The sequence below is a fragment of the Dromiciops gliroides genome, chromosome 5, assembly GCF_019393635.1.
Source record: "Dromiciops gliroides isolate mDroGli1 chromosome 5, mDroGli1.pri, whole genome shotgun sequence".
Classification (NCBI taxonomy): Eukaryota; Metazoa; Chordata; class Mammalia; order Microbiotheria; family Microbiotheriidae; genus Dromiciops; species Dromiciops gliroides.
In genome coordinates, this window is record NC_057865.1 from 270,930,722 (window position 1) to 270,956,320 (window position 25,599).

The 25,599-nt window shown below is 42.1% G+C and overlaps 1 protein-coding gene across 2 annotated transcripts in view; it reads left to right on the forward strand.

Moving 5' to 3' along the window:
* Positions 1-25,599, forward strand: part of PLXNC1 (plexin C1) — a 234,047-nt gene that overhangs the window by 131,881 nt on the left and 76,567 nt on the right. For both annotated transcript variants that reach the window (XM_043968236.1, XM_043968235.1), the window contains exons 13-19: positions 1,474-1,677; positions 2,199-2,384; positions 4,329-4,431; positions 11,323-11,424; positions 11,680-11,783; positions 21,713-21,751; positions 21,989-22,113. In XM_043968236.1, the coding sequence (XP_043824171.1) occupies positions 1,474-1,677; positions 2,199-2,384; positions 4,329-4,431; positions 11,323-11,424; positions 11,680-11,783; positions 21,713-21,751; positions 21,989-22,113 (863 nt within the window). The remainder of the gene's footprint in view (positions 1-1,473; positions 1,678-2,198; positions 2,385-4,328; positions 4,432-11,322; positions 11,425-11,679; positions 11,784-21,712; positions 21,752-21,988; positions 22,114-25,599) is intronic.

The window sequence follows — 25,599 nt, forward strand, 5'->3', positions numbered from 1 at the left end:
AGCCAGAGGGGGGATGGAGGGAGGGAGGGAGGAAGGAAGGAAGGAAGGAAGGAAGGAAGGAAGGAAGGAAGGAAGGAAGGAAGGAAGGAAGGAAGGAAGGAAGGAAGGAAGGAAGGAAGGAAGGAAGGAAGGAAGGAAGAAAGGAAGGAAGAAAGGAAGGAAGGAAGAAAGGAAGGAAGGAAGAAAGGAAGGAAGGAAGGAAGGAAGGAAGGAAGGAAGGAAGGAAGGAAGGAAGGAAGGAAGGAAGGAAGGAAGGAAGGAAGGAAGGAAGGAAGGAAGGAAGAAAGGAAGGAAGGAAGAAAGGAAGGAAGGAAGGAAGGAAGGAAGGAAGGAAGGAAGGAAGGAAGGAAGGAAGGAAGGAAGGAAGGAAGGAAGGAAGGAAGGAAGGAAGGAAGGAAGGAAGGAAGGAAGGAAGGAAGGAAGGAAGGAAGGAAGGAAGGAAGGAAGGAAGGAAGGAAGGAAGGAAGGAAGGAAGGAAGGAAGGGATGGGATGGGGAAAAGAAGGGGAAGGGAAGGAAGGAAAGAAAAAAGAGAAAGAAGGAAAGAAAAGGAGGGAGAGGAAGGGAAGGAAGGGAAGGAAAGGAAGGGGAGAGAGAGAGAGAGAGAGAGAGAGAGAGAGAGAGAGAGAGAGAGAGAGAGAGAGAGAGAGAGAGCGCAAGAAAAAGCAAAAGAAATCTCATCACCCATCAAGATGGTCTACCTATTTCTCCGTATACTTTGAAGTACCAGTGTTTGAAGATGGTGGTTGTTTTACGTAGAACACAGTTAGCCACAAACCAGATCATGCAGAAGCTGTAAAACCTGAGCTGTATGTCTTCTATCTAGTTTCCAATTTGCTCTCCATCCTCTTCAGGCTTGAAGGAAGCTTTCTCCCTTTTACTGTTAGTCTCTTCCTCCCATAAACAGCCTTTGCTCTGTTGTGGTTAACGACCTCTGCTAAAGCTTCTCAGAGGACTCACTGGGGGTAATATAACCGATGACAAGTGAGCCAAGTGTCTGCTCCAGTCTCTCCCTCCCCACTGTTTTCACATTATTTTTGCTTTCATTGGTCATGATTGCATGTGGACTTGAAGGATGTTTAGGTTCCTTTGGCCCAATGGTGTCAAACTCCAAAAGAAAGGGAGGAGGGGAGCAGGAAACTCTACTCTGTATCCCCATGGGCCATACCTTGACTTCATTTATTAGCTATGTTTTATTGTATTTTTACTCCGTTAAGTATTGCCCACTGACATTTTAATCTGGTTCGGGCTTGGGCCCCATGTTTGACATGCTTTTGTTTGACACACTTTTATTGGTTTAACCTTCCCCTCTGAGCCCCTCTCTCCCACTGATTCATATCATGTTGCTTCATATTATATGGACGGGTGCACACTTCCCCTTGCCATCATCTCAAACTGCTTTGTCCATATCACTACTTCAGTGAACTCACCAAGTTGTTGGGGTTTGGTTTTCTTTTCTTTTTTTCCCCTCCAGGTATCTGAATATTGTACAGAGACACAGTGCAACTTTTTGGCTCCCAATTTAAAGTTTTCCAAAGGCCGCCCAAATGTTAATGTGAAAATGAAAGTACAGGATGTTCTTCTATATTGCAAAACTCTGCAGTATCTCGATGACCCCAGATTTACTGGATATCGCATAGACTTCGCGGGGCTTCAGGAAATGGAAGTAAAAATTCAAGTAAGTTTTTCCATGTGCAGGTGGGGAGCAAACTCTTCCCATGAATCGGACTCTTGTTTTTATGTGTTTTGTCTTTCATGCACCATGAGATCATAAATTTGGAGCTTGGGGAGCAGCTAGGTGGCACAGTGGATAAAGCACTGGCCCTGGATTCAGGAGGACCTGAGTTCAAATCCAACCCCAGATACTTGACACTTACTAGCTGTGTGACCCTGGGCAAGTCACTTAACCCTCATTGCCCCACAAAAATGAATAAATTTATTAATTTGGAGCTGGAGGGGAGCTCAGAGGATGTCCAGTCCAACACCCTCATCATTCAGATGGGAAAACTGAGGTTCAGGAAAATTAAATGCCCTACCCAAGGTCACACAGGTATTACAAAGGTCAGACACAGGATGTGAACCCAAGTCCTCTGCCTCTGAAGTCAGGGAAATTTCCACAACATCACACTGTCTCCTCAAACACAGTAAATGACAGAGATGGGATTAAAATTTTTTCCCATTCTCTTTTTTTCGTGGTAGAAAGAAAATGACAACTTCCATATTTCCAAGCAAGACATCGAGATGACTCTTTTCTATGGGGAAAATGGTCACCGAAACTGCAACTTTGAAAATATTACCAGGGGTCAAGATCTTACCACCATCCTTTGCAAAATTAAAGCAGTTTCAACCCAAAATAACGTCCTGGCATCATTTAAGAAAGTTCGGGTAAGTCAGCATAACATGCTCATTCATGTCTTTCCCTTCCCCCCATTAAGACTGCCAAGTCCAATGAAAAGCCGCATTAACATCCTACATGGATCACAGGATCGTTAGTTGAAGGTTGGAAGGGACCATGGAAGTCAACAAACCCAACTGCATCATTTTGCAGATGAGAAAACTGAGTCCCAGAAAGAGGAAGTGACTTGAGGTTTTTAGATTTTCCCTTTAAATATAGAATATATTTTTAAAAGCTTCTGCAAACCCATGCAGCTGCCAGATTCCCCTCACATGAGCCTGTTAGAGTGTCATGTTCTGAGCTCACCATTGTATGCGACACTAATGAGCCTTGATAGCTTTTATCCTCCCTATATATTTGTAATGTAGCATCTGGGATGCTACTGTATCCAAGCACTCTGAAAAGCCAGCAAACTCTCTTTCCCAGACTTGGGCGAGAGCAGTCCTTGGAGGAAAGGAAAAGGGATGCGTTTTCAGGGCACCTTGAGTTGAATAGCACCCAGATAGATGGTTTTCCTTGAGCTGCTCTGCTCCAAATTGCTTTGGGTTTCGCTTGCTTGTCTTCTCTGACACATCCGTCAATACCATTTTTATGTGGCATATGAAAATGAGGCAAGATGCAGGAAAAAACCCTGACTTATCACACACTTCCCAGAATTTCCTATCACAGGGAGCTCAGCTCCAGTCAACAGTTGTTGCAAAAAAAAAAATTTTTTTAAGTGACTCGAGATCATTGGATCAAATGCTGGTATCAGCCCCATGTGAAACTTAAGCAATCAATCAACAAAGATTTATTGACGGATAAGAAGACAAAAAGTGAGTTTCTGGCCTCAGTCTCTCTGGGGGGAGAGGGTTAATATTCATAAAACTGTACACAGAACATAGAAGTTTATCCCAGCTTATGTCTGCACTAAGACTTTTGGGACATTCATTTTGGAGAGAAGCTGCTAATGGCGGGGGTGGGGGGTAGAGAATAAAGAAATACTTTGTGTACAAGGAGGATTTGAGCTGAGCCTTAAAGGAAACTTTTGAGACAGAGATGAGAAGGGAATATACTCTGGGCATAGGGGATGGCCAATGGAAGTTATGGAGTTGAGAGATGGACTGCCATGTATGAGAAACTCTATAAGAGCCATTAAAGGGAGTAATAAGTAATAAGCCTACAAAGTAGGTTGGGGCCAGTTTGTTAAGGGTTTTAAATATCAGAGGAGTTTATATTTGTTTCTAGAGGTAATGAGATAATATTACAGGAAATAAGATTATATTTGTAATATGATAGAGCACAATGCTATATGTGACTTAGAATAATGCCTGGAATTTCATGGGTATTTAATAAATGTTTATTCCCTTCTCTTTGCTCTTTCCCTTCTTAGAGTTAAGAGTGAGCCACTGTAGTTTATTGAATACAGGTGGGAAATGGTCAGAATTGTGCCTTAGGGAAATGTCTAAAATATCTCCATTTTGGAAATGATAAAGAAATGAGGAGAATTCACTGTGACATTGTAAGGGACTGTTGCTGCCATCATGGGTGGTGGAAGGGTGGTAGTGGCAGTAGCAGTGTTGGGTGTTTGGGGTTTTTTTTAAAGTACTAGGGATGAGAACTCGTGTGTTGTATTCTCATGTAAGCCAATGGAAAAATCAGGCTCGTGTTTATAGTTACACCTTACAAATTCTGCATATAATAATATAAATATATAAGGTAAATTCTATGCCCCATAAAATACAGGATTTTAGAGCTGATGGGGACTTTAGAATTCATCTGGCCTATCTCTTCACTGGACACTTGTTTAAGGCCAATGGAGGATCCAAAACCAGATCTTAGGATCCCTGCCTCCCATTTCTCTTGGCATATTGAGGGATGCCTATAACATCATAGTCTATGAACATAAATATGGTACCCGCCTCTTCTGAGAATGTCATCTTTTGTTGTATTAGGTCAAATTGGGAAACTTGGAGCTCTATGTTGAACAGGAGTCTGTTCCGTCCACCTGGTATTTTCTCATTGTCCTTCCTGTCCTCTTGGTAACTGTCATTTTTGGTAAGTGCCAACTTTATTTATTGAAAGAAATTGTAATTCCCTTCCCCCTGAGCTCTTCCTCCTGAGTTCCTGGGCTTCCTTCAAGTCCCAGTTAATATCCTAACTTACAAGATGAATTTTCCTGATCCCCCGTGATGCCAGCCTTCCACTATGTTGTTTTTCTTCCATTTACCTTATATATATCTTGTTGTTACATAATTGTTTGCAAGAAAGAAAGAAATGCTGGGCCCCGTGTGTGTCTGCATGTGTGTGTACGCATGTGCACACACAAAAAACCCTTTGTACATATAAAATATGCTTTTGTGCACCATCATATTACTAAAGTGTTGATCAGGTTGACATGGGTAACATAAAATAGGAATACCATTTTCTTTAGGGTTCTCTAAAGAAAGTGAATGGATTACAGAAAGGAACTTGACATGTAATTTTGTTGATGATATAGAGAACTTCCAGATAAATGAAGTGTTTACTCTTTAGTGTTAGAGTAAAGAGAGCAAGGGTTCTGTAGTCAGAGAACCTGGGTTCAAATCCTGCTTCCATCAGTTTCTACCTGTGTGACCTTGGGTAAGTCATTGTTTCTCTAGACCTCAGTTTGCTTGTGTATAAAATGATAGTCTTGGGCTCAGTGACCTTTTATGGCCCCTCCCAGCTTTAAATAAATCTCCGATACTATAATCACCATTTTAAAAGCATTTACAAATTTAAAAAAAAGATAGACAGGGAGCAGCTAGGTGACTTAAGTGGATAAAGCACTGGCCCTGGATTCAGAAAGACCTGAGTTCAAATCTGGCCTCAGACACTTGACACTTACTAGCTGTGTGACCCTGGGCAAGTTACTTAACCCTCATTACCCTGCCAAAAAAAAAAAAAAAGATAGACTTATTATCTTTGTGAACATTTTCAAAAAATGTTTCCCAGCTAAAAAACAAGGTTACAAAGACTGCTCCTCAGAATTTGGGGAATTTTTTTTAAATTCCCTTCTTTCATTTGGACTTTTCAGGAATTTATCTTTATGCATTTCCTGTTTGGCCAACATTGATTGTTTGATGGAGCCATGATTTTGTTGGGGTTGATGTTTTTTTTCAATCACTACCTCTCGATATCTCCCTCTTTTCCCCTTCTGTGCATTTTTGGTCTATGCGTTTTTTAAACCCCTCAAAGATTATCTACCCAATCTATTGCATGACTTGCCAGGGACTCTCCTGGCATAGTCTTGAGGAATCCATAGCCCTCTCCTTCAGAGCGCAGTAACGTGATATGATGGGCCTGGGGCTGTCACTATCTGTATGACTCTGGACAAGTCACTTCCATGTCCTGATCCGTAAGACGGGAAGGTTGGATTCAGTGTTCTCTAAGGTCCCTTCTCCTCCCTTGACTTTAATGGAGAGCATTTATTTATTATCTGGAAGAGGATGAGACCTTGAGCTGCCCTGAGCCCATTTCCTAGTGCCCACTATTGAAATAGATGTCTACTCCCTGTCAATTTCATGTCTCACTTCTCATTCTGATCCAATCCAACAAGCATCGATTAAGCATCTGTTTGATTTAAGGCACTGGGGACAGGTGCAAAGAAAGACAAAACCATGGCCACAAAAAAGATTAAAGAATTTAGGGGGACGAGGGATCATAGCTGTCTAACCGGAAGGGACCCTAGAAGCCGTGCAGTCCAAATTCCTCATTTTAGAGAAACTGAGGCCTGGAGAGTTGAGGTAACTTTGCCAAGGTCACACACAGGTGGGCTGGGATTTGAACCCAGGTCCCCTAACTTGAAAACCAGAACTCCCTCAATGTCTCGTACTCCAGGTCACCTAAACAGATTTCCCTCTTTTGCTGACAAAGCCCAGAGTGGTCGTGACTTCCTACCCAAGCATAGAATGAGTAGGGGAGCCAAGATTTCATTAATAAATCAAGCATTTCTTAATGATTAAGAACATGAAACATTTCCTTCCATCTTGAGCAGTTAAAGTAAAAACAGGTGGTGGTGATAGGTGGCTCCCACACTTTCATCTGGATGTTATTAATTTCTTGACTTTTGCCTAGGTTTCTGACAAACTGGAATGAATATGCCCCCTCTGATACAGATAGCAGTGTTCCCACACTTTCTTATCCTGTATGATTCCTGTCCCTGGAATTAATGTGTTTTCTCCCAGGCCATCATCCATATCTCTTCTAGACTAAATCACCTGAGTCTGTTTTGCCTTAGGTTTCAAACACTTGCCCTGCCTATCTCCCAGGGAGGTCCCTTGTCAGCATGGAAAGAGATAATGGATGCATGAAAGATTTAGGAAACTGTAAGCTGTGTATTTTAATGCTTGGTTGGGTCTCTGATCTCCTTGGTGTGGATATTTCCTTCTCCAGTACACTCATACAGTCATTCAGACAGTCATGTCTGCAGAGCACTATGGCAATTTCTTCCCATCCTGTCTGACTCTTGTCCGTATTCAGTAAGTCCTCCATCAAGGGACTCACCCAGTACACTGAGAGGCCTTCCCCTGAGTTGTAAATATCAGGGATTATTATTATTATTTCCATATAAATAAAAATCTCTGTGGTTCTTTGGACCTTCTCCACCTTTGCCATATCCCTTATCTACATGACATCAAAAGCCTGGAAGGGTATTTTAACTGAATGTAGATCAGTGTTGGGAAAAGCAGAATTAACTCGTGAATGCGAAGTTCAGCTAACAATCAATCAGTCAAGGAAATCACCAGGTATTCTGTGTGCCAGGCACTGTGCTAAGCATGAGCATGAGCAATATTAAGAAAAAGCAAGAACAGTCCCTGCCTTCAAGGAACTTACATTGTAATTCTATAATTCTATTTTGATTCCAAGTTCCAAGTCCTTTCCTTTCTTTTCTCTTTCTTTCTCTTTCTTTTTTCCTTCCTTCCTTCCCTCCTCTCTCCCTCTCTCCCTTTGTCCCTTCCTTCCTCTCTCTCTTTCTCTCTTTCTTTTTTCTTCCTTACTGCATTTCTTCTTTCTCTCCCTCTCTCTCCCTCCCTCCCTTTCTTTCTGCCTGCCTGCCTGCCTTCCTGCCTTTCTCTCTTTCTCTCTTTCTTTTCTTTCTCTCTCTCTCTTTCTTTCTCTCTTCTTTCTTTCTTTCCCTCCCTCCCTCTCTCCCTTCCTTCCTGCATTTATATTGTTAAGCCGAGAGATGCTGGCTATAGTCTATATTCATTTCCACTTTGTGATTCATTGTCCTCATCCCTTTCCCTCTCCAAGTCATGAATATCTGTTCCTTTCCTGTGTCATATTTGTGAAGATTATTTATGTTTCTGGAGTGACCTGTGCTAAGACTGACAATTAATCTTCATCAGGCTGATCTCCATCTGTTTCTCCACTTATCAAGGTCCTTTTAAAAATTTGAATCCCCTTCTGGTAACTCTACACAACTTGTTGCCATCAGGAGATTTAATTAGCCTGTTCTTCATGTTAGAGAAGCCACATGTTACTCTGGAGAGTTTGCCAGACTTGGAAAAGGAGGAAGACTTGAGTTCACATGCTTCTTCTGATATTTACTAGTTATGTGACTGATCATGGGCAGGTCACTTAACTTATTTGAACATCAGGCATCTTTCTGTGATTTAGCTGCTAAGTGGAGTCCTTGCAATGACTAGAGAAATCAAGGAAGGCTCTAAATTGTTGGGTGGCCTCCCTGTGATCAGTTTACAGGGGGAAATGGACATGAAGTCAAGAAAAAGCAAGGAAGTACCTCCCTCCTCCTGCCTGCTCTAGCACATTGAGTGGGTCCCCTTGACGGATTTATGGGAGGACAGACAAGAATCCCACAGTCTGGGTATGTATTGATGGGTTGTTAAACATTTCAGTGAAGGAAGTTCTCTCAGGAATCACAGCAGCAACACTGGGGAATATGGATTGCACTTGGAGTCAAGAAGACCTGGGCTCAAATCCCACTCATCAAAATGCTAAATGACACCCAGGCTGACCTTTACAAAATCTTGCCCTAAAGGCCCATTTTCATCTCCACTTAGAACTAGCAGGGGCCTTGGAGGTCATCTTGTTCAAACCCACATTTTACAGATGAGGAAACTGAGGCTACAACATGACACAACTTGGGGGCAGCTAGGTGGCGCAGTGGATAGAGCACTGGCCCTGGAGTCAGGAGGACCTGAGTTCAAATTCGGCCTCAGACACTTAACACTTACTAGCTGTGTGACCCTGGGCAAGTCACTTAACCCCAATTGCCTCACCAAAAAAAAAAAGATGACCCAACTTGCTCAAGGTGACTCAGATAGTGGTAGACCTGGGATTAGATCTCAGGGCTTTGACCTTTGAAGTCAGCATTCTTTCCATTTGTTCCATAAGCAGTAAGGTCCCTGTCAACTCCCTCTCTGAGAGGACTAGTCCTTTTATGAAGGCCCCTCCAGCTGCTCATATTTGCTTCTAGCCATATTTCCCTAGCTTGGCTAAATTAAAGAAATACACATGGGTATACATTTTAATTGACCCATTAGATATGTTGGAAAATTTTCTATATTTAATTTGTGATTGATTACAGAAACTATAAAATAAGAGTACCCTTTTCTTTCTTTCTTCCTTTCTTTCTTTCTTCCTCCCTTCTTTTCTTCCTTCCTTCCTTCCTTCCTTCCTTCCTTCCTTCCTTCCTTTCTGTGGGGCAATGAGGGTTAAGTGATTTGCCCAGCTCATGTCAAGTGTCTGAGACTGGATTTGAACTCAGGTCCTCCATGAATCCAGAGCCAGTGCTTTATCCACTGCGCCACCTAGCTGCCCCCTAGAGTACCCTTTTCTTTAGGGCTCTCTAAGTGAGGTAAATGGATTACAGATAGGGACTATACATGTGATTTTGTTGATATAGGGAACTCCCAGATGAGGAAACTCTCTCCACCAGTGGCGGTTGGCACCTTCTCTGGGACTTGACCAGGGTTACATAGTCAGTATGTGTCAGAGATAGGACTTGAACCCAAGTGTTCTTGGTCCCAAAACTATTTTCCATCCCTTGTACTTATACTGCTTCTCCAGAAATGACAACCCCATATAACATTACTCAGAGCCAATCACTGAAGGGGAAGACTATCAGTTGGAACAGTGGTTCATCCATGTGGGTTTCCCTCCAAAGAAACCTCACAGCTCCTCCATGCTCGCCCACCCTGTGGGCCTCTTCTCCATGGCCTTCCAGGAGTTCCCAGAGGGGCTCCGCTCAATGAGCTGAGAACCTGCTTTGCCTTCTGTTGTCATTGTAAGCATGCCCTGCTCTTGCCTTATAACCCATCTTCTCCTTTTTTGTTTTTTTCTGATGACATCTTGTATTCCACTTCTCCATCATTCCTTATTTGTAATGGTTTGCCTCTAGCTCCCAGCCATCACGTGGCTCTGGTTGCCCTTTGTTTGATACTCACTTCTGATTTTTTCGAGGCTGTAATGTTGTCACATGACTGTCAGCCAGCCACAAAACAAGGTAGGGAGACAGATGATGGGGATGAAAAAGGTGGACCTGTAATAATACCCACCAGCAATGTTTTCAGTGTCTCGTGTTTTCAAGTGGTACCTTTGAAAATGTAACTAGAATTCAAAATCTGCCTGCTATCATTTATAAAAATTGAAGGAATTGGGGCAGCTAGGTGGCGCAGTGGATAGAGCACCAGCCCTGGAGTCAGGAGGACCTGAGTTCAAATGCGGCCTCAGACACTTGACACTTACGAACTGTGTGACCCTGGGCAAGTCACTTAACCCCCATTGCCCTGCCCCCCCCCAAAAAAAAAGAAAAGAAAAAGAAATGTTGAGAGGAAAGGCTGTAAGCTCTTGGAGCTTCTGACATAATCACTCCAAAGAATGTTGAGCTTTGACCATTTCAGATTTTTTTTTTTTTCATGTGTGCTTTTCAGGTTTCCCTCTCCCAGTGGAATTTTAAGTCTCTCTTTAGAGTAAGAGCCATTTGGGGGTCTAGATGATGTAGTGTTATAGAGTGCTAGGCCTGGAGTCAGGAAGACCTGAGTTCAAATCCAGCCTCAGACACTTACTAGTTGTGTGACCCTGGGCAAGTCATTTAACCTTCAGTTGTCTCAATGAAATAATAACTGCATGTGCCTCACAGGGTTGTTGTGAGTCTCAAATGAGTAGTAATAGTAAATTGTAAATAGTAAAAGTAAATTGTGCTTGAGTTCTTAAGGAGAGGATAAAGAGGAAGGAAGAGAATTTGGAACACAAAGTTTTAAAAATCGATGTTACAATTTGTTTTTACATGTAAGGTGGGGGAAAATTCTAATTAAATTAATTGATTGATTTTTTTAAAAAGTAAATTGTAAAGTAATTGTAAATTGACACATAGTAGGCACTATACATATGGGTATTCCTTTCCTTTCCCCTTTTATTTATTTTTTTTTTTTGGTGAGGCAATTGGGGTTAAGTGACTTGCCCAGGGTCACACAGCTAGTGAGTGTTAGGTGTCTGAGGCCAAATTTGAACTCAGGTCCTCCTGACTCCAGGGCTGGTGCTCTATTCATTGCACCACCTAGCTGCCCCTTTCCTTTCCCTTTTAAATAAATATTCATGCAATTCATGTCAGTAAGCATTTATTAAGCACCTACTATGCGGAAGGAACAGAAAATGCAAGGACAAAAATAAAGCAGTCCTCACCCTCAATCAGCTTCCATTCTGCAGGATCTTAGAAAAAACAAGGATCCTCCTCAGCTACAGTTTTCTTTACTCTTTCATCATTCCTTAGGAACTATACTTTTTTTTTTTAAAATAAAACCTCAAACTGTTAAGCCTAGAAAGGACCACAGGATCTGTCGTCTCCTCTTCTAGGAGGAAACGGAGGCACTAAAAAGTGAAAATGACCATCCTAGTTCAAACAGGGGTTGGATAAGTTTTTGAATCCCATATTCAAGGTCTGTTTGTTTTGTTTTTTAATAGTTGCAGTCGTTGTCACCAGGTACAAATCCAAGGAACTGAGTCGCAAACAGAGCCAACAGTTGGAACTCTTGGAAAGTGAGCTGCGGAAAGAGATCCGTGATGGTAAGCTCATTCATTCCTTTTCAAAAGGCAGTCTTGCATTTCTGACCCAGAAACAGATGCAGGGCTGATTTCAGTTTTTGCACAGAGTCAGAAGACGGCACAGTGGCGTCTGGGACCCGCTACCCCCCATAATTATCTCACGCTTTCCTTTAACAAGCACTGGGGTCGTGGTTAGCATTAGACGGAACAGTTCTGAGAGCGTGTCTCCTGTTTGTTGAGTTTTAATATATTGCTCTTGGGATTCTCTTTCTGCAGGATTTGCTGAGCTGCAGATGGATAAATTGGATGTGGTAGATAGCTTTGGCACTGTTCCCTTTCTGGACTACAAACACTTTGCTCTGAGAACTTTCTTCCCCGAGGTAAAGGAACATTGATCAGTGTTTGAAAGGCTGAGTTTGGAATAGTAACACAAATGGGCATTGCTAATGTAAAGGTTCCTACTGTTGTTTTTCCACAGGAGGCTTTAGATAATGGGTTTTGTGTAGAAGAGCATCATAGTTTATACTGAACTGGAAGACGTGGTTATTAATTGTACTGATAGGCACCTAAGTGGTACAGGGTATAAAACCCTGGACCTGGAGTCAGGACGACCTGAGTTCAGATCCAACTTCAAATACTTACTAGCTCTGTGACCCTAGGCAAGTCACTTCACCCTGTTTGCTTCAGTTTCTCATCTATGAAATGAGCTGGCGAAGGAAATGACAAACCCCTCCAGTATCTTTGCCAAGAAAACCCCCGATGGGGTCACAAAGAGTCGGACATTACTGAAACAACTTGTTTTCCTCATCTGTAAAATGGGGATGATAATAACACTGAACAGGGGCAGCTAGGTGGCATAGTGGATAAAGCATCAGCCCTGGATTCAGGAGGACCTGAGTTCAAACATGACCTCAAACACTTGACACTTACTAGCTGTGTGACCCTGGGCAAGTCACTTAATCCTCATTGCCCCACCCAAAAAAAACCCCAACAACACTGATCTCTCAAGAATGCTGTGAAGGTTGAATAAGAAATTATCTGTAAAGAGTTCAGCAAATCTTAAAGCACTGTATTTGTTGTTGTTTAGCTGTTTCAGTCATGTCTGACTCTTCATGAACCCTTTTTGGGGGGTTTTCTTGGCAAAGACACTAGACCCGTTTTGCCATTTCCTTCTCCACCTCATTTGAGAGGTGAGGAAACTGAGGCAAACTGGGTCAAGTGACTTGCCCAGGGTGACACAGCTAGTAAATATCTGAGGTTAGATTTGAACTCATGAGGATGAGTCTTGCTGACTCTCCAGGTCCAGTGCTCTATCCACTACCCTATCAAGGTGAATGCTGACCCCCAAAAGCTGATGCGCAGAAACATCACTTTATCTGTTGTAACACTCAGCCCATGAGTTACAGATCTTGTATTACCACAGTCCTTGTCAAGAGTTCCTGAGCCGCTGTTGGCCAGAAGCCCAGGGCTTCACGACCCAGCCACGTGCAGTAAGCACTTTTCAACCTCACCATCATTCTAGATTTGAGCAACAGGATATATGAGGCAAGTTTCCAGAGGCTGGGTTGCCTCCATAAACCACCCATGTTAGGTTTTTCTACTGATGGGTCTTTGGATGAAAAAGGACACCAGTAACCCTTTAAGCCTTTCACTCCTGCTGCTGCTCGGGGTTTTCTTGTTTGGTCTTAATTTTCTAACATGCCCCATCATCACCAGCCACGGGGGGTGACATATGAATCTGTGCCACTACCCAAGTCATGTATCATGTCTGGAAAGCTTCCCCCCGCCCTGAATTTTTTTTTTTTTTGCAGGGCAGTGAGGTTTAAGTGACTTGCCCAGGGTCACACAGCTAATAAGTGTCAAGTGTCCGAGGCCAGATTGAACTCAGGTCCCTCTGAATCCAGGGCTGGTGCTTTTTCCACTGTGCCACCTAACTGCCCCTGGCTCCCCCATGCATCTCAGACTTTAATACCCTCCTATTCACTAATTACTTGGCATCTTTTTGTGTTGAGTTTTCTGTGAGCATGAACATAGTATTTTCTCCCAGGAGAATGAAATCTCTTTGGAGGGAAGTACTTTCTGTGGCTTTGCTTCTATTTCCTGTGCCTCGCATATATTCGGTGCTTAATAAATGCTTCTGGAAGGAAGGAAGGAAGGAAGGAAGGAAGGAAGGAAGGAAGGAAGGAAGGAAGGAAGGAAGGAAGGAAGGAAGGAAGGAAGGAAGGAAGGAAGGATGGATATAAAGTATACTATTTTTTCACTTCCTTTCATTTTTTTGCACAAAATGACTAATAGGGAAATGTTTTCCATAACCGCACACGTATAAACCATATCTGATTGTTTACCATCTCAGGGAGCAGGGAGGGGAGGGAGGAATAGGATTTGGAACTCAATACTTTAAGTAAAAATGTTAAATAAAAAACCCCACAAGTCATACCTTTCCAGGCTAGAACTATGATGTCAAACTCAAATAGAAATGAGGGGGCCACCTGTGGGACATGTATTGATTTAATTTTTAATATAATACGATCTATGTTTTCATATTTAAAAATGTATTTTGTTAAATATTTCTCAGTTACATTTGAACCTGGGCTGGGATATTAGGCAGTGAAAGAGAGCCCTGTCTCCTGCCACCCCCTTCCTTTCTCCTCCTCCCTCCCTCCTTCCCTCTCTCATTCTCTCTCTTTCCTCCTCTTCCTCTGCCTCTCCAGAAGAAAGAATGTAAGCTCCTTGAAGACAGGGAGTATTGCTACTTTCTTTCTTTCTTTCTTTTTTGTATTCTCAGGCAAATATTAGGCACTTAATAAATGCACATAAATTAAGGAGTGACTGAAAGGTCTCTCCTGGGATAGCATCCCCATCCCTGTCTCTCAAATATCTGAGGTCCCTGTTAAGAATTTAATAGCCATAGAATGACAGAGTTTCCTGTCCTGCCTAGGAGCTCTTTTGATCTGTGCAGCTAATGAGAATGCTTTAGGTCTGATTCCGCGACCCCAGTAATATATTTGCCTAGGTTTCCCCTAATTTAGTCACCTAAAGGCAAGATGAAGAAATGACTGTGAAGGCAATAGAACCTGCAGGAAAGCTTATTAGTTCAGAGGGCATAGGGATGGATGCAGCATACTAGTGATTAGGAGAAACAGGAGGAGTTGTGAGAAAGCGAGCTGATTTAACAGAGGGCAGTGCATAATCCTGGAAGCCCCCTGGGAACAGCATAAAAAATAGAAACCGGTCTAGCTCATTAAGGAAGAGCACTAAGAAATATAGCATAAATTTGTTGGGGGAAAAATTGAGAAGAGAGAGAGAGAGAGAGAGAGAGAGAGAGAGAGAGAGAGAGAGAAACACACACAGGCAAGAGGGAAGAAGAGAGGGAAGGGATGGGGGGAGAGAGAGAGAGGGAGGGAGGGAGGGAGGGAGGGAGACAGACAGATAGAGAGAAGAAAAGAGAGAAAGGAGGAGGAGAACCAAAGACAGTGAGAAAGCCTTGAAGAGAGACAGACAGGTAGACACACAGAGAAAAGAGACTGAAAGAGAAACAGATGTGAGAGAAGGAGGAAGAATGAAGGAGAGAGGAAGGGAGGGAGGGAACAAACTCTAGCTAACAATATAAAGAAAGACAACCTGATGTGATAGAAGTAGCCCTGGATCTAGACTAGCCCCTGAAGTGATCAGAAACTGACTCCTGAGCTGAGTTTTGAAGGAGTGTGAGGCCAAGAGACCAAGATGATGGAGGAAAGCATGGCTGGCATGGGTGGCAGCCTGTGTGAAGCCACAGAGATGGGAGACTGGATGTCATGTATGAGGAACAGTAAGCAGGGCAGTTTGGCTAGACCATGAAGCACATGAAAAGGAGTAACATGTAAGAAGTCTGGAAAGGTTTAGACCTGATGAAGAAGGGTCTCAAAGACCCTTTAAACCACAGGGTTTGTGTTTGATCCTAAAGCTAATCCAGGAGCACCATAGTCAAGTCAGAGAGCATTTATTAATCACCTACTGTATGCCAGCTATGCTGCTAATCACTGAGGGTACAAAGAAAGACCAAAAATCAACATCAAAAACAGCTCCTGCTCTCAAGGAGCTCTCAGTCTAATGGGGTGGGGGAGGGGTTGTTGTTCAGTCATTTCAGCTATGTCTCATTCTCCATGACCCCATTTGGAGTTTCCTTGGCAAAGATACTCAGTTTACTTAATTGTCAAAACGAGCCAGAGAAGGATATGGCAAACTATCCCAGTATCTTTGCCAAGAAAACCCCAAATGGGGTCATAAAGAGTCGGACATGACTGAAAAATGACTGAACAACCACCAAGGGTGGACTGGGGTGCCAAGAGACTTGAGGCAAGGAGACATTATGATTGTAATGCAATAGTCCAGTTTTAAGGCGATGATGGCCTGCACCAATATGGCAGCTGCATCAGAGGAGAGAAGGGGATGTATATGAGAGGTGGTACAAAATTAGAAATGACAGAAACTTGAGTTTACAGGGCTGAGCGAGGAGTCAAAGATAATACCTAGGTTGCAGACAGGGTGGGAGGCTGGGAAAATTAGGAAGAAGGGAGGGTTTGGGGCAATGGCCAGGGGTGGGGGGGGCGGGAAAAATAATGAGTTGTGTTTTTACATGTTGAGGTTCAGATGCCTATATATATATATGAATGCAGTTCTAAATGTCAATAGGCAGGCAGCTAGGTGGTTCAGTGGATAAAGCACTGGCCCTAGATTCAGGAGGACCTGAGTTCAAATCCAGCCTCAGACACTTGGCACTAGCTGCATGACCCTGGACAAGTCACTTAACCCTCATTGCCCCACAAAACAAAACAAAACAAAACACAAAAATAAATACATAAATGTCAATAGGCAGTTGGAAATGTGGGATTGGAGATTGAGAGAGGTTAGGGCTGCACGATTTGACCTGAGAATCAGTGGCATGGATGTGACAATGGTACTAACAAAATCAGGGCAGCTAGATGTCGCAGTAGATAAAGCACCAGCCCTAGAGTCAGAAGGACTTGAGTTCAAATCTGGCCTCAGACACTTGACACTTACTAGCTGTGTAACCTTGATCAAGTCACTTAACCCTCATTGCCCAACCAAAAACAACAACAAGATCACTTAAGTTAAAAGATAAAGAGAGAGGAGAGAAGGTCCAAGCCAGACCCTTGGGGATCACTATTATTAGAGGGAAAAGAGTAGATGAAGATCCAGCAAAGGAGACAGAAGAAGGGGGTCACACAAATAGAATAATGAAAGAGCAGAGGGGGGAAGCCACGTGGCACCATAGTGCATAGGTAGAGCTCTGGACTTGGAATGGGGAAGATTCTTCTTCATGAGTTCAAATCCAGCCTCAGACACTCACTAGCTGTGTGACCTTGGGCAAGTCATTTCACCCTGTTTGCCTGAGTTCCTCATCCATCAAATGAGCTGGAGAAGGAGATGGCAAACCACTCCAGCATCTTTGCAGAAAACCCCAAAATGAGGGCATAGAGAGTTGGAAACAACTGACCAAGAACAACAACAGGAGAGAGCAGTGTCACAAAAAACCTAGAGAGAAGAGAGTATCAAGAAAAGAGGGTACTTGCCAGTGTCAGAGGTCAAGAAAAATGAGGATTGAGAAATACCCCTGGGATTTTGCAATCAAGAGATTGTGAGTAATCAATCCTGGAGAGAACAGTGGGTATTAAATGATGGGGTTGGAAGTCCGACTTTGGGGAGTCAAGAAGAGAGTGAATGGAAAGGAAAGAGAGGCACTGATTATAGAAGACTTTGTCAAGCCTGCCCCTCCCCAAAATAGGGGGTAAGGGAAATATCATGGTAGCATGTGGGATGGATCAAATGAGTTATGTTGTTGTTGTAAGAATGAAGGAGACAGGAGAATGCTTGTAGGCACAAGGGAAGCAGCCAGTACGGAGAGAGAGATTAAACATAAGTGAAAGTTGGAGTAATGAAAGGAATGATCTACTGGAGAAGACAAGATGGAATGAGATCACTGGGCATGTTTTGGCAACAGGAAAGGCTTCCTCTTCATGGGGGAAGGGATCAAAGGGGAGATTGTGGGGGAAGGAATCTGACTAATATGAGAAGAAGAACTGGAAAGAAGGAGGAACCAAAGGATGACCTTAATTTTTTTTCAGTGAAATATGAGGCAAGGTTCTCAGCTAAGAGGGTGGGGAACAGGGGAGCCATGGAAAGTCTGAGAGCAGGTGGAAGGTGGGGGAAAGCCTCTATGGTGAGTGGGATATTAAATCAATTGGAGGGATGTAAAAGCATTGCCTTGCTGCAGTGAGGACCCAATTGAGTATAAATGGTGAGCAGACCCAGACAGCAGAGTGTCATGATTTTCTCCAGTTCCATTTAGCAGCATTTGAATTGGGGAAAAGTGAAAGGATGATGAGATTTACCTGAGATCAGGACTTGGCAAGGCCAAAAAGACTGGAATTATTTTATTTTATTTATTTTTTATTTTTTTTGGTGAGGCAGTTGGGGTTAAGTGACTTGCCCAGGGTCACACAGCTAGTAATTATTAAATGTCTGAGGCCAGATTTGAACTCAGGTCCTCCTGAATCCAGGGACAGTGCTTTATCCACTGCGCCACCTAGCTGCCCCTGGAATTATTTTAAAATGGCAAGGAACTCCATTATAGCAGATAAGGTGAACTGGTTCACCAAGGTCTCGAGATTGAAGGGAAGAGAGGTATCCCTTGTAGTGTTGATGGCCTGGGAAGAACTAAGGATGGATTGGAAATCATGGAGTAGAACAAAGACAGAATGGGGGGGGGGGTCATAAGACAGAGGGAATGAAGGATGATTATGGAATAGCAACAGAGAAAGGAATCACAGGGGTCATGAACATGTATGTGAAGCACTTGCGGGTGGTGACAAGATCAAGTCAGATCTGGGGAAGGTGAAGGAAAATAGCAACGCACTCACAGGCACTAGGTTTGGAGACTGGACAAATCAGTCTCTATGAAGCTGGAGTGGAGTGGAGGAATAGATCATAGGAAATGAGTCAATTGAAGAACCGGGAAGACAGAGTGTTTGAGAGAATATCATTACCTATGTTAGAGTCCCCTACTATAGATACCGAGGAGGAGAGAGATGATGAACCAGGTAAACTCATTGAGGAAGGAAGGAGAGTGTCCTAGGTCAATAGAAAACAGCTACCAAAATCAAATGATGAATATGGGCACAACTGAAATGACTCAATAACAACAACAATCAGGTTTGTGGGAGGCTCCTGAAAGTCCCTTCAGTAACAAGGGCTTTTCTCCAATGGTCAGAAGCCTCAGGGAAATACACAGTCCACAGTGACTTAACCCCATTATCACCAACCCAGCACTAGTCTTAAGAATTCCCATCCCGTCCAATAAACCAAGTCTTTCTTTGCTTTACCCACCAAACTATCCTATTTTCAGTTGTGTTGGGTTTTTTATTATTATTATACTTCCTTTTGTTTGTTCTGTTTAAAATTAAAGAAGAAATAGGGGTTAGGTCAGGCCTCCTACTAGGGCGCAGGTCAAGAGAGTTGGCACATGGGAAGCTCAAAATTCACATTTGAAATTTCCATTTGGACTTCCTTCTTTGAAACCAGAAATCTGCTTTTACTCTACAGCTGTATAAAGTCAATTCAGCAGATAAAATAGTAATGGGAACTAGAAAATGCAAACCGAGCTTCATTTTTCTGCCTAGAATTATGGGAGTTGGTGCCCCAAGTATTCTGAGTACTTCTGCAAACCTCCTTGTACCATCTGATTTAGGATCATAACCAAAAATGGTGCTGGGAGAACTTGACTTAAAATCATACTAGAAACAATTGAAATTTTTTTCCATCCTAATAAAAGGGGAAAACTAGATATTTGAGGTAATGTTTTCAGGTTCAGAAAGGTTATCCTATCCCACATATTTCTTGTTTGTTCCTTTTCCAATAACTTTTTTTTTCTTTTTTTTTTTTTTTAGTGAGGCAATTGGGGTTAAGTGACTTGCCCAAGGTCACACAGCTAGTAAGTGTTAAGTGTCTGAGGCCTGATTTGAACTCAGGTACTCCTGACTCCAGGGCCGGTGCTCTATCCACTGCACTACCTAGCTGCCCCTTCCAATAACTTTAAAAAAATATATCACTTGGGTTTTTGGTTCATTTTCCTAAGAAAATATGTTTTATAATTAATTGTCATAGGCTCATAGATTCAGAACTTAAAGGACTCCTTGGAGGTCACCTATTTTATTCATTTCAATAAATATTTATTAAGTGCCTGCTATGTTTCAGGCATTGTGCTAAGTGGATAGGGAATAGAAAAAGAGGCAAAATACAGTCTCTTCTCTTAAGGAGCTTACAAATCTAGTGGGGGAGACAACACGTAAATAATATATACAAAGCAATCTATATTGTTGTTGTTCAGTTATTTCAGTGGTGTTTGACTCTTTGTGACCCTATTAGGGGTTTTCTTGGCAAAGATGCTGGAGTGGTTTGTCATTTCCTTCTCCAGCTCATTTTACAGATGAGGAAACTGAGGCAAACTGGGTTAAATGTCTTGCTCACGGTCACACAACTAGTTAAGTTCCTGAGGCCAGATTTGAACTTATGAAGATTCCAAGCCCACAACTCTATCCACTGTACTACCTAGCTTCCCCTCTCTTGTTTTACCTGACCTTAAAAAGAAAAAATCTACTTCAGTTTCTGAACAAAGGCTCAATTTTCTTTGCGGTATAAATTTCCCTGGGGAGATAGTAGTAGAAAGAGCACCAGACTGAAAGTTAACTTTTTTACAATTCTATTCATTTCATTTACTTTTTTTCTTATTTATTTTGTGATTGTATTTATCTAGTTCTGAGAGGGGACGATTGAGGTCCCCCCCACTAGTATAGTTTTGCTATTTCAGGACTCGGAGTTATATACTCAGGTTCAAGTCCAACCATTCAGTTAATCACCAAAAGTCTTGGAATCTTAATTTTCCCATCTGTAAAATGGAAATAAGACAGTATTCGCCACTGAGCTGCCCCAACCCCCCCCCCATTTTACAGATTTAAAAATGGAAGCCTGAAATGGTTAGTCTAACAGACAGTCAGTAAAAGTGATTATGAAACCCAGGATTTTAACTTGGGTCTTCTGCCTTCAGAGCTGGCATCCTTTCTACTAGATCATGCTCTCTCATGTATGATCAAATTTAAACTCCTCCATTTGTTTTTATTTAAGGAGTAAAGTAATTCATCATGGAACAAGTGATATGGTAGGTAGTGAGGGAACCACCTGGGTTCAACTTCCTCCTCGAACACAATCTCTTAGTAGCCCTGGACAAATTTCTAAGGTTAAAGTCATGGATTAAAAACTGATCCATGTGGGTAGAAGCTGTTGCTCACCAGGGACCCCTTCTACCTACTCTATGAAATCACACCTCCATTCAAAAAAAAAAAAAAAGATGAGTCAAACTCTGATTGTGGCTTTTGTGTCTGTTGCAAATTGGGGGTAAAGATCATAGGATGGGGCCGGGGGAGGGGGGGGAGAAGAGGGAGAGAATTTGGAACTCACAAATGCTTTAAAAAAAGTTTTTAATTGTTTTTACATGTAATTGGGACAATAAAATAGTAAATTAAAATAATAATAAAATTGCTTTTCTAAAGAAAAAAATTATAGGATCATTGATTTAGAGCTGAAAGAGACCCCACAATCCATCTAGTCCAACCCATTCATTTTATAGATGAAGAAATAGAAGCCAAGAGAGGTAAAAAGTCACACAGGTAGTGAGTTACTGAGCTGAGATGAACACCCAAGTCCCACAATTCCAAATAATGTTCTTTCCACTTGGGGTCCATAGCTGCAGTGGTTAACATCTACTTTTGAATAGTGAGAATGATTACCATAATGCACAAAATCAATATCACCCAGGGTGGGGTCTGAGCTCTGATTTTTAGTTACAAAGAGATGATCTAGATGAAGCAATATGTAGATGGGAGCTATTAGCAGTGATGGGTAATATCTTTTATCTGTATGATCTCAACTCTCAGTGTCCATAACTATAGTTTGGAGTTATCTCATCTCCTTCAAAAAAATAACTAAAAAAAAAATGAATGAATGAACAAATAAATAAATAAATGAGAATAACGGAGTGGCTCTTGTGTTCCAACTGGAATATTCAATTGTGTCCCATGAATCCTGAATAATTATTTATTATGCATTGTAAGGGTTTACAGCAAATATAAGCCTTTAGGCCCTCAAGATTAGCAAATAGTATCACTCCTTTATTAAAATTGACTTTGGTATAATAAAATGGGGTTTTCATTTCCTCTGCATCTCATGAATAATACAAGTATCTTCTTCTCCTCAGTCAGGTGGCTTCACCCACATCTTCACTGAAGACATGCACGTAAGTATCTAAGTTTTCATTTTTAGCCTGGAGACTGGTATTCATCTATGCATTATCATCCCCCCTCATCATCCTCATTATCATCATTATTAGCTCAGAATTGATTCTTTGCCTTTTTTTTCGGTACAATAAATTCAATATTAAATTAGCAATTCATTGGTTGGCTAATCCCACCGTGAATATCCTGTTTAGCTTTATTCTCTCAAAAAAAGAGATAAATAAATTTGTGTGTTCCAGAGCCGAGACCCAGGAGACAAGAATGAAAGCCTCACTGCTTTAGATGCTTTAATCTGCAACAAAAGTTTCCTTGTTACCGTCATTCATACTCTTGAAAAGCAGAAGAGTTTTTCTGTGAAAGACAGGTACGTAGGAGCCAAACCATCTTGATGCGTCGCCCATACTTCATAGGCTCATAGATTGAGAACTTAAGGCTTAGACCTTTGTGGTCATCTGGTTCATTCCCTTCATGTTACAAATAGAGAAACTGATGCCAAGAAATGACTTGTCCAAACTCATAAGCAGCTGGACTGAGATTTGAAGCCAGAGCCTCTTACTCCAAATACAAGGTTTTAAGGTTGTTTTTTCCTTCCCCGCTATACTAAGATAACTCTGAAAAGAAGTATGATTTAATCAACAAGGGTACTCCCTCCACCAATCTAGATGTAACCCCTTCCATGCTTCAAAGCAGTGATTCTTTTTCTTTTTTTTTTTAGCTTTCATTTAGAATTTTATTTTTTCCAAATTACATGTAAAAACAAATTTTGACATCAATTTTTTTTTTAGTGAGGCAGTTGGGGTTAAGTGACTTGCCCAAGGTCACACAGCTAGTATAAGTGTTAAGTGTCTGAGGCCAGATTTGAACTCAGGTACTCCTGAATCCAAGGCTGGTGCTCTATCCACTCTGCCATCTAGCTGCCCCTGACGTCAATTTTTTAAAAAAACTTTGTGTTCCAACTTCTCTTCCTTCCTCTCCCTGAGAACTCAAGCAGTTAGAGCAGGGATTCTTAATCTACGGTCTATAGATTCCCCCATATATCAGTTTCAGGGGGTTCATGAACCTGGATGGAAAAAAGAAATTCCATCTTTCCTCTCACTCACCTTTGTTTATGCTTTATGTTATGTATTTTAGGGGGCCAAAAGGGTGTAAGACACAAAACAATATTTTTTTTTAAATCCCCTCTGTCTTAAAGGAATTGTAAGTCACTGTGGCCAAAATGGTTCATCCATCGGGTTAATCTTCTGCTGATAAGTCTTTCCAAACATAACTAGGGTGGTCCTTGGGCAGCAGTTTTACCAACCTCATCAGATCCATTCAGTCTACAGTGCAGCCAAAGTAGCCTTGCACATGGTGCTCCATCTCCAACGACTTACACTGGCCGCCCTCCAAGCCTGGGTGCCGCCCTCCCTGCCTCTACCTCTGGGAATCTTTGGTTTGCTTCAGGCTCAGCTCACTTTCTAGTGTCTGCCTTTCATCCCCACTAACTGCTGCTGGTGTTTCCCTTTCCCTCTACACCAGCGGGACCCTGTTTGAGTCTTGAATGACCCTGATCTGTGAATTGTGCATATGAACAAATCTCCCTTTTTGGAATGTGAGCATCTTGAGGATAAGGAGGGTTTCACTTTTATTTGTCACCAATGCCTGGCACATAATAGATGCCCAATAACTGAGCTCCACTGGCCTAGTCTTTGAGAATCCAGTTCCCATATACCACCCTGAGACATCAGAGTCAGAAACTAGCAAGCGGTTAATATTTAAAGACCATATCCTATAGAAAATGAGACAGCTGGTGAGAGGTAGAGCTGGCCTTAGAATGACCTAGATTCAGGTCTTACCTTGAACACAGACTAGCTTTGTCACCCTGAGAAGTCACTGACACCATCATGCTCCTATGCAGCTCTCAAAGACTATAAGATGCAGAGAAGGTCCCCGGCTCCCCCCCCCCCCATTGGTAGAAGAATTCCCCAACCAGTGAAATTAGAGGTCACAACGCATCATTTAACTCTATCTAGACAGCGAAGTGACTTAGTCAATAGAGTGGTGCATCTGGAAGCAGGAGGTCCTAGTTCAAATCTTGCCTCAGACACTTACTACCTGTGTGACGAGGCACTTAAACTCTGCCTCAGTTTCCTCAACTATATAATAAGCTTGATAACAGCACCTACCTCCCAGGATTGTTGCAAGGATCAAATGAGATAGCATTTGTAAATCAGTTTTCAAATCATAGGGCATTATAAAAATGCCAGTCATTATTATCATCCTCCTCTTCCTCTTCCTCGTCATACCACTTACACAACCTCATGTGCCCTTTAAAGCACATCATTACAACCCCATGAAAAGGCATGAGTTTTTCTTCAGAAAGCAGAAGTATTTTCTGATTTTTTTAAAGAGTTCATGACATAAATAGATGGATGTGTGATGACATCTGGGCAGTGGAGAGGGGGCTAGGGGAAGTTTTGTTTGTTTTTGTTTTTGTTTTTGCTTCTCATCCCTATATGTCCTCTTACCTGTTTCTCCCCACAAATCCTCCAAAGAAATCCACTCCCTCCCTCCCCCCAGTGCCTGGGAGATTTCCTTTGGGTTGAGTGACTTTCTTAAAAGAACCAATATCACATTTGGCCTGTCTGTTTTACTTCTGTAATCTATGACTAGCCTTCCCCCTTTTTTCCCCTAAGGTCATACATATTCTTGAACTTGTGATCATCATTTTAATAGACATCAGTGCTTCAAGGATCCATGATTTCCTGAACTCAAGATCATTTCACACAAACTTATTAATGTTTCATGTTTAAAGAGTCTCAGTTTTACCTGGAATTAGGTCAAGCTTGAGTGATTTCTTACACATTATTCCATGTTTATAGACTGATTTTTAGCCAAACTAGCCCACTTGCCCTGAACCTGGCACACTCACATCCCACCTCCACACCTTTGCATCAGCAGTTCCTTAGCCCTAAAATGCCTTCTGTCCTCACCTCTCCCTCTTCATTCAAAGCTCAGCTTTTACAGGAAGCTTTTCTCAGTCCTTGAATCCTTCATCATATCATCTTCCTCCAATGATCATATAGGTGGTCCCCATGTGGATATGTCTGCTTGGAGGCTTTTCTTTAAAAAAATTCACTGGGGAGAATTGGGCATGAGAGCAGGGGTAGCTAGTGATGCAGAGAGAAAAAAAAGAACAGAGTGATAAACATGTCAGTGAAGCATTTAAAAATGCCCACAAGAAAACAGGAGGTGGTTCAGACAAGCAGACCAGCATTAGGACTAATGTGCTGAGTTGATAATATATATATATTTTTTTTTTAAAAAAAGGTGTATATAATCAAGATTTCTGGTTTCTGTTCTGTCTATGGAAATGCTCATATTGGCATCAGGTTCAAAAGATTTTCAAAAAAATTTTTAAATTATCACTTGTGGGGCAGCTAGGTGGCACAGTGGATAAAGCACCGGGCCTGTATTCAGGAAAGACCTGAGTTCAAATGTGGCCTCAGACACTTGACACTTACTAGCTGTGTGACCCTGGGCAAGTCACTTAACCCTCATTGCCCACAAAAAAAAAAAAAAAAGCACTTATGTCCTTCATCTCTTTCCCAGTTGGATATAAACTCCTCGAGGGCAGGGGGTTGTTTTTTCCTTTTGCCTTTGTACCTTTGGCACCTATCACAGTAGGTGCTTGATATATGCTTATTGAATGGGGGAGGGAAGAAGGGATGTAACAAGCATTTGTATTTTGCCTACTGTATACCAGGCACTGTGTTAAGCACTTTACAAATATAGTTTCATTAGATCCTCCCAAGGACCCTGCAAGGTTGGTGCTGTTATTACCCCCATATTACAGTTGAGAAAACTGAGG